The sequence below is a fragment of the Embiotoca jacksoni genome, unplaced genomic scaffold (genome assembly GCF_022577435.1).
Source record: "Embiotoca jacksoni isolate LCO1_2020_lvr unplaced genomic scaffold, fEmbJac1.0.p SCAF_15, whole genome shotgun sequence".
In the NCBI taxonomy this organism is placed as follows: Eukaryota; Metazoa; Chordata; class Actinopteri; family Embiotocidae; genus Embiotoca; species Embiotoca jacksoni.
This window is the reverse complement of record NW_027185285.1, coordinates 1,592,668-1,602,198: the sequence shown is the minus strand read 5'-3', so window position 1 is coordinate 1,602,198 and position 9,531 is coordinate 1,592,668. Positions and strand designations below refer to the sequence as shown.

The window sequence follows — 9,531 nt, the reverse complement described above, 5'->3', positions numbered from 1 at the left end:
TGGTGGTGCAGTGGTTTGCACCGTCAACTCACTGCAAGGAGGTTCTGGTTTCGAGCCTAATGATATGTTGGAGCAGTTTGTATGTCGGGTTTTCTGTAAGTGCTCTGTAACTCCTCCCACAGTCCAAAGATTTGTATTTTGGGTTTCCAGGGGGGGCTTTATGTTTCAAGTAGGTGAGAGTATATTTTATCTGGAAGGAGCAGATTACATTTTTCCAAATCTCTCTTAAGTTGATCACTTGTTTTATGTGAAAAAATAATATGTAAAGTAGCTCTGAAACAAATGCAGAGGAGTAAAAAGTACATCTCACACTTTGCACTTTATTTATGAGGCGTCTACATATAAAAAAAAAAAAAGAAACTGCCTCGGTTTCTTTTGTTACCAGATTTGGTGTATGACTGATGCTGGTTTCTCATTAAAACACCAAGTTATAAAAACGTGATTATTCCATCAAATGTTTCATCTTGAACTTGGACGACAGTCAAATAAAAACATGACCAAATATGTAAAAGTTTCTCAGTGGTTATGCACTTTTATTCAGTTTCAGGTCCCACCGTGGGTCCCATGGTAGTTAATACCAGGATCAGCTCATAATCCCTGAGAAGCCAGTATTGGGAATGAACCGTCCGAACCCTCCAGATACTGGAGAATAAACACCACAGTCATTTAGCACAGTTCAAAGCGGTACAAAAAAACAAAAAAAACATGTCCGGTTCATTAAAAGCGCACGTAAACCACGAAGGGAGGGAAATGACATTCTACGTATATACAATCACTACTTATTTAAACAAAGGCACAGTACACAATACTGTAATCAAGATGTATAGTGTAACCCAATATGGGTGAGAGACGACACAGAGGGGGACAAACGCCTCCATGTGGAAACACTGATGTTGCTCTGACCTCCCAGGCCTCAACAGTAACCAGCCAGTATTGTGTGTAAATAAGAAACATTGATGTGGATAATAACAGTGAGGCTCGTCAGTCTTTTGTGCAAACTATTATAGACTGCAGCTTAGGTTACACACACAAACACACACACACACACACACAGTTGTTATTTCAATGCCTCAGACTCAAATTGCTCTTTCTTTGCTATTTTGGGTTCTCTTCTTCAAATGGCATTCATCTAAACTGGTTCATCTTTACTGTTGTACCTTCAGAGGTGCGGAGCAAACATCAGATCATTTGAAACACAGCTGTGCAATTTTCAAACGACAAAAAAAACACACAAAAAAACATTTCAAAGCAATTCAAAAGCTGATTGTAACCCCGAATCAAAATCTCTTCCACTCATTACATTTCCCTGATTGTAACTAATGCAAGGAGTGTTATTAAATATATAAAAACAAATGGATGTTGAGATTTTGAGGGGTTAGTTTTTGTTAGTTTGGACACAAATCTGAGGCATGTCACGGAAGGACGTAAACTAGGTCGGCTCACCGAGAAAATATAATAAAAAAAAAAAAAAAGTAAAAGTGCTTTTGTCCTGAAATACCTCAGATTTGGTCACCTAAAAAAGATGCATTTGGAAATCTGCCAAATGCCAGCTCAATTTGCGGAAGAAATAACACTGTTCATTTAAAAAAATATATAAAAAAATAACTACAACACCATCTTCATGTTAGAGCAAATGTCCGGAGTCATCTGAGTCAAAAGAATTAAAAAAAAAAAAAAAGCCCGGAAAAGCCAAATAAATGTGATGAAAGCCCCGAAGCCTACAAACATAGACCTGAATGGCTTTGCATTTTTACAAGCGAAAAAAAAAAAAAAAAGTGAATGCAAAGCTGGCAAAAGGCTTGACTATATGACAATACATTCTATGAGAATTGCAGATACATTTACAAGCAAAATATACATTACAAAGCTCAAATGATTGCCTGCAAAGCTCAACGGTGAAAAAGCGACTTCCGGCCGAGAGCTGGTGTCCTGCGCCCAAGCGTAATGGGACGAGGTCCAAGTTTCAGACAGGAAGGAATAATCCCGAGGCGGGCCGCACAGCAGCCCAGTAAAACTACTAAAGGCCACGCGCCGCTGTAGCAACGATACAGCAGCAGCGCGGTCTAAATACAAACACTGGTCCCCGCGAGCCTTTCAGATACCGAGGCACGACGGGGACGAGGATGAGAAAGGAGCGGTCGCCCTAAAAGGCAACCTGGGGGGGACACCACGGGGTGTCTGGGTACAGCAGACAGTGCACAGACTTGAACCTGGAAGACAGAGAGAGGGGGCGAGGGGGACATAAAATAAAAAGTTACATTGATGGATTATGGATAAATATATGAAGGTGTGTTTGAATCTGTGCCTTGTAAACTGAGCAGAACAATCTCTCACCTTGACGGATCATTCTCCACAGGAAAAGCCCCTTTCAAATTGATAATATTGCTCTTGTTTTCAAACATCCCATAACTGAGAGTGATCTGGAAGAAAAAGCCAAAACATGAACAACACGGAAAAGAAACAAAAGTCTCGGTGCTGATTTTTTTTTTTGACGTCACGAAGGGATTCTGGATGCTGCGTGTACCTACCTGTTTGTGAATCTCGGATCTCGACACCTGTTGCAGGTTTTCCAGGTGGGAGTGGAACAGGTTGCTGCGGGTCAGAGGGACCCCCAGAACCGACTCGATGATGTAGCCGACGGTGCAGTCGTCGGGCAGACGGATCTTCTCCGCTGTGTTCATGAAGTGACCGCCACTGAGAAGAAACCAGACACCCGGTCAGTGTTGATGTGACACACCTACCGCAGGTTACACCGTCCTCTCGGAGCATTTCACACATCACCGTGTGAACAGAGGTTAAAGGTCGTAATGAGCTGCGAATTTTCCTCAAACCTTTTGCATATTTAAGAGGATTTTGTCATCACGGCCTTGTATTAAAGACCGACTAAATCTCGATACTGAAAGCACAGCAAGGCTTTTATTTTGAAAAACAATCAGGAATGTGTCCAAAAAAGGCATTTTTGACTGACTATTGTAAAGTATCTCACCTGGCCCATGGGCTCATCTTCAGTGCCAGACCACGACTCACACAGAAACCTGCTCCTCCGGTAGCGAACCAGAAGTTGACTGGCTTCTATAAGAAGAGGCAGAAAAGCTTGTTTAGATTCCCTGTTATCTTTCTAGTAACCAGTAAGTCTGATGTTGGAAAGTTATGGTTGTAAAAACAAGCTCCTTCAACACACCATCTTATTGTCGCCCAGCCTCTCTGTGGCCTCGATGGGCCGGTCCAGACTGGGTTTACCGATGTACATGTCCTGTGTGTGGGGGTACTGAGACAGGTGCTTCACCAGAGTCCGAACATTCACGTAATTGTCATCGTCTACGTGACAGAACCACCTAAGAAGAAGAAGAAGAAGAATTATTAGATATTCAGCCTGATGCATCAATGAGGAATTTAAAAAGTCGAAGCGACGCTTACTTTTTCCCCGACTCGATGAACTTGTCGTATTCCACCGCCATCTTGCAAGACAGAGCTTGTCGGCTATGAGCTGCAGAGCAGTTGGTGTTGACTGCATGACTCCCTGTGGTGGTAATAAAAGAAAGAATTATAGGACAAGCTGGCATCATAAAGGAGGCTCTGCGTTTTAGTACCATCATTCAGGGAAAAAGCTTGTAGCATGATTTTCTTTATTGCCTTTTAAATATAATGTGGTTTCTTCTGCCGGCAACTTTCTCAACAACAAAGTGCATCTCTGTTCCCCACATAACCCCCCTCATAAAAACGTACCAATTTTCTTTTTTAGCTCTTCATCTTCTCCGTCTGTGAAGATGTACGTCTGTAAACAAACAAAGGGGAAATCACAGTTAAGTCGACTTGGTCGTCAAAGCCACTAAATCAAAACCGCGTCGACTGATCATGTGGAGTGATCACACGATCAAATTCAAACAGTGCGTCCAAAGTCCCTCTGCATCCAGCCGGTGTGATTAGCATCAATCATCATGCTTTTTACACAGTGGAAAACACATTGAGTTAAACAGCCCCCTGCTCCAATAAAAGCCTTTTGTCCTGAGTTTTACTTTCGCCATGGCAACTATGCAGCCGCCCCGAAGCATCCCAGACAACCAACAAAGGAGGAGGCAGACTGTCCGCCTCCCACTCACACACCCCATTCATGTATCACATCCCCTGGCTGAGCCCCCTTCACTCTGCCGGACCTGCTGCCGGCGCTTCAGCATGTTTTAATGCGGCTAAAACAGTGGAATAAAAAATGTTAAGAGTCAACACAGATGTGATAAACCACCTTCTCGGCCCTCTTTGTCCTCAGAAGAAATAAAACCGCAAGACTGCAGGTGCTTGTTGAATGTAGCAATTAGTCATAAAGGGAGTTAACAACAAAGGGCATCTTACAGGAAGACTCTTTAAAAAGGAGCGGGGAGAGATTAGACTTCTCTTTATGACTACGCACACGGAGAGCAGGTGCAAGCTGGTGAAAAGTGATGATGAAACGGCGGCCGGCCCGAGGCTTCCCAACCGCCAGCGGTCTTGTTTACTCTTCACCTGAGGTGAGGCAGCACCTGCTGCACATCACGCTACTTCATCTGCGCCACGTGTCTGTACACGCCAGGTCGTGGTGCCTTCACCCTCGCTGACGGAGCACTTTGTCTCGTCCATAACCCTCGTTGCTGCGAGCCGTCTACCCTGCTGCCGAGCATCTGCGGAGAGCGTGTGATCTGCATCTATAAACGGGGGCCGCTGCAGAATTAAAAGGACGCGTCGCTCAAGTTTGCTTCTTTTTTTTTTCCCCCCCCACAAACAAAACGAGGCCGCTTTGTTTCGTTTGTGGAACAAATTCTGAGCAGATGTTGCTGCGATGCTGAAGCCTTGAGCCTGTATTTGTGTAAGGAAGGGGTGGTGGTTTCATTGGTGAGGGGATCAGAGGCTGGCACTGTTTGCTTTAAAGCCCGCTGAATAGACGGCCTAATCACTGAGGCAGCTGCCCGAGCTGCCAGGGTACTGACAGGGAGGAGAGGGGGGGGGGGGGGGGAGGAGGAATCTCGCTGCTGATTAGTAAATCGAAAACCGTGTGTGGCCATTCACCCCCCCTCCTCCTCCCCCCCCATCCCCACCCTCTCACCCTCCACCCCCTCCAGGCCACGTACACAGCCCGGAGCCTCTTCAATAGAACAATGCTGTGAGTTTTCATGCTGGGTAAATTCTCCACTGGGTAAATTCTGAATATGTTTGCCAGCATTTGCATACAGCTGTAGGAGTTAACTAAAGAGAAACCTCGCGGGAACGCTTTTTTCTTCTGTCATTGTTTCTTAAGTGAAACAAAACAAAACAACAAAAAAATGAACAGTTACTTTCATGGAATTCATAATTCATACAAAGAAAAAATGAAATCAATAAAAGAGGAAGAAATGTGTGAAGCGGAGATAAGAGGCAGGAGGGCTCGGGGTAAAGGAGATGAGAACGGGGCGGGGGGACGGGGGGGCTCCAGACCACAGGAAGGCCTGGCACGGCCCTGTCTGAGCTGAGAACGGTGCCTGGCTGGCTGTCTCCAGCTCCGCAGGAAGGAAGGGCTCCCTTCTTTCCATCAGCCACCTCCACCCCGACTCCTTCCCCCCTCTGTCCAAGACATTCAAAGAATTTCAGCACTTTTTGTCCAGACAAATGATTTGTGAAACAGCTCACAGGAGCCCTACAATCAATGCAGCAGGCACGCAGTGATAAAGTAATGAAATCTTTGTTTCTGTGCAAAACTTCATGTCTAAATCAACAGGCAGCAATTCCTCCAGAATGAAACTCGCCCTTTTTCGGACCACTTGTACTCTACAACTTCATACTTAAGCCATTTCATTAACTCAACTGCAGCGCCAAGTGTTTTTTTTTTTTTTTTTTTTATAAAGTGCTAAAAAGCACTCTTTGTTTGAGTGCTGGCTAATTATGGGACTCTTAACAGAGGAATGCATGGCATAGCACCATGAAGATGACAGTGCCAGCTGTCTGGGCACTAGAAAATGAATTTACTCTCCGATAAAAGCAGCTTCTACGTGCCAGTTTTACAAATCAGTCCAGGAAAGGGAGAAGAAGAAGCAGGCGGTCGAGGCCTATTTAACTTTATTCAAATTTTTAACTCGCAGTCTTTGATGCTTAAGGGGACTTTCAGTTTCAAAAACATCAACTCGAATAAATCAGATTTGGAATTTATTGGCTAAATCAACTGGCTGGATTTACAAAAAGTGCTATTTCTGCAGTGAATGGGCTCAAAGATTGAGAAGGCCCGGGGCACTATTGTGACAACACAGCTATCATAGATAATCTACCCTCACCCTGCGCTCAAATAAACAGCAGCAGATAGTAACTCCATCTGCATACAACTAAAGAAATCCAAGACAGATGGAAATTTGTTTGTTTTCTTAAGTCAGCTTGCTTTTTACAGGGATGATATTTTTTTTTGCCCCTTGTGTGTCTGCAGCCATAAAAGTGATCCAAACTCCACAGATGTTCATAAGCTGAGCGTGAGAATCAAACCTGAGCATGAAGGACGGTCATATGCACACGGTGGGAACTCGGGAGCATCATATGGCTGGCATTAGGGCCGTCCTTTGTTCTGACTCCCCCTGACCACCTGGCACCCTTCCTCCTGGAACTCCCTTTCGCATTGTAGTGCTCAGTCTGTCCCCTTTTCTGTCTTCGCAGCCACCCACCAGATGCCTGCCCATCAGCCCTGCTGTTAACGCTGTTCGATGGGTTAACTAACATCATCCACTACAGTCATCGCAACCAATTAGCACAAAAACAAAAACTCGCATAGAAGCAGGTGTTGTGGCACACGGCTTGGTTATTAATGCGAGTCATGCAGGTACCTCTTTCTGATCATTGCTTGAGGGCTAAGTGATGGAGACAGCCTGTTATTATCACAATTCCTGACATCAAACACATCTAGAGAGGAGAAACCACTTCCCAAACTTTACTGCTGCTTGAGATGAAAGAGATTTTAAAAAAAAAAAAAAAAAAAAAAAAAAAAAGTGAAAACCAGTGTATGACGGTGCCTGAGGCAAATTAAAGAGACTTTTGCAAGAGCCCATGTGACACCTCTAAGTGCAGTATAAAATCATTTTGACGATCCACTGCTTTCTCCACATAGCCGAGTCTTTGTGCACCCTCTAAAAGGAGCTCGGTTCTCAGGGACACATTTTCATACCCAGCGTGCTACTTCCCAGCATAAACGTGCCTATAGATGCACCCCTTTGTCCCAGGCATCCCCTTAACGAAGCCCCCCGTTTTCCCATCCCTCCGGCGAGCTTGACCCAGACTCAGTTCCCATGGAGAGAGAGGGGAGACGAGGGGCTGGGAAAGCTTTTCTTCCCCCTTCAGAAAGACGCTTTGTTAGTCCTGGAAGGGGGACAGCGCTGGAGTCGGGGCTGTGAAGCATCCATTGCACCGGGGGCATTCACAGGGACACCCAAAAAGAGGAGGGATAATAGAGAGTGGGGAGAGAGGGGGGTTGAAAAAGGGGAGAAGAGGGAGTCCTGAAACTGCTCCCTAGCTGCGTTCTCAGGGACATCACTCAGAGGAGAATAAAAAGTGACAGAGCCGAGGAAATTCAGCAGGGTTAACAGGGGTTGTGAGGCTGTTTCAGTGTGTCATCGAGGGGAACAATACCGAACTGTAAACAGCCATCACCTGCATGTGGACTCTGGCTAATTGTTCAGCTCTGCAGCACAGGCTCAGTAACAATGATGCAAACAAACTAATAATGTCCTAAAAGCTTGATTTTTCAGCTTGCAATCCCCGAACATGATAATGAATTGATGATGCTTGCTGAATGAATAAATTACGACAGACGTCACGAATTCATTTGGCTTTTTTTTTTTTCCTTTTACCTGTGGCACGTTTCTGGAGATCCATGTGTCCAGGAGCAGATTCAGCCTGGACCGGTGGAACTTCTTGGTGGTCTTCACAGCGATGAAGATGTCATCGGCGCTGATGTCCTCAGCTGGAGGCGGGTCAGCGGAGGAGCGCGGGGGCTTCTCCACTTCCCTCCGTCCGCGGGTCAGCTTGGTGAGGTACGCCGAGAATCCTTTCTTATCCGCCGCGCTCCCGAGCTGCGCGCGCTCCTGGAGAGCCGAGCGCGTCCCGGTGTCCTCTCCGTCCGTCCGCTCGACCACCTGAACCCGGTGATGCTGCACAGCCACCAGCAGCAGCAGCAGGCTGAGGCATGCCGTGCAGCCCACTGAGATCGCCGTCTTCTTCCCATTATTCTTCAACATGATGAAAACTTAACGCGACTAAAAACTATGAAGCGGCGCAACGAAATTCGAATGCAAAGTCCATATGGTAGTTTTTTTTTTTTGTTTTTTTTGTTTTTTTTCTTAACAAAACACAAAATGATAAACGTAGGGTCCGTCAGGGTGCATAGTTGAAGAGCAAATGAGGCGTTTGTCATCAGGGGAGATATATAAGCTTCCACACTGGCCACGCCCCCTGGGATGTCCTTAAATTGAGCACGCAGCGCAGTGATACAGCAAAGGGGCGTGGTTAGCTCTGTGCGTGCGTTTGTGCGTGCGTGTCACTTGCAGAGTTCAGTTACAGATAATATAAGTAAACATTTGACCCAGGGAAAACACAACTGCAGGTGGTCACGAGGAAAGGTGTTTCAACCTACACCTGGAGGAGAATTTTGCATCACCCCCCCCCCCCCCTCCCTCAACTGTGTGACTCATCACAGGTTCCTTCTCCTGACCTGCATCTGAGATCAGACTTTATTCCTTTGTTTTGTCGAGGTGAAGCTATTTGAAGTCAGCTGAGTGCGAGCCGGGTGTTTCACCAGACAAACAGGCTCCATTGTTCCCTGGCTGACCTTGTGAGGACTAAACAGTTGGCCATTCCCGAACACTTGTTATTCAAATTCTGGCTCTCACAGCTGAGTGCCGTCTGGCGCTGGGACGCTGACCAAAAGAACTCCATTTAGACCCACATGCAGTTGGGGGAGACTCAATAACCGCGACTCCCAGCAACCAACAGATTTACACAGTTTTAGTATCAAACAAATGTCTGGTCGATCAGAGAACTTAAACGATATGTTGGACACAGATTTCCAACAAATCTGGCTCCCCTAGTCAACTCTGCTGTTTTTATTTGCAGTTGCAGCGGCACCAGAAATGTGTCTTTCCAAAGAATTTGCACAAGAAAACCTTATTTTCCACTGCAGGTGTTTTTTTTTTTCCTTTTTAATTCCAGGAAATGCAGCACATAAGTTAGCTCTCTGCTTTGTTTCTCCTGACAAGGTCTTTTCTCCAGCTTTAAAAAAGTGAGCACAGACAGGCATTAAAAAAAAAAAAAATAATAAAAAAAAAAAGCATGTATAAGACACCAGGCTGAAGGGGTTGTCTCTGTGGCCTTCATTCTTTGTCAGTCAGCCTCCTCTTTCTGCTGGGTTTGCAGGGCATTCGTCCAAGCTCGGAAACTGTTTTCTATCCTTTGGATTTCTGAAAAAAAAAAGTCAGTTGTAAAAATGGCAGAAAGAGTAACACTTTCCAGTTGTCTTAGCTCCAGACTCCCCCTCCCTGCACAGTTCATTTTAGC

General features: G+C 45.5%; 1 protein-coding gene across 1 annotated transcript; it reads right to left on the bottom strand.

Moving 5' to 3' along the window:
* Window positions 1–506: 506 nt before the first annotated feature.
* Window positions 507–8,357, bottom strand: lfng (LFNG O-fucosylpeptide 3-beta-N-acetylglucosaminyltransferase). The gene is made up of 8 exons (XM_069148729.1): window positions 7,830–8,357; window positions 3,727–3,775; window positions 3,418–3,520; window positions 3,182–3,335; window positions 2,987–3,072; window positions 2,529–2,694; window positions 2,335–2,420; window positions 507–2,210 (listed from the first exon to the last, which is right to left on the bottom strand). The coding sequence occupies exons 1-8, from the start codon at window positions 8,214–8,216 to the stop codon at window positions 2,144–2,146; spliced, it is 1,098 nt and encodes a 365-aa protein (XP_069004830.1). The 5' UTR covers window positions 8,217–8,357; the 3' UTR covers window positions 507–2,143.
* Window positions 8,358–9,531: the final 1,174 nt, after the last annotated feature.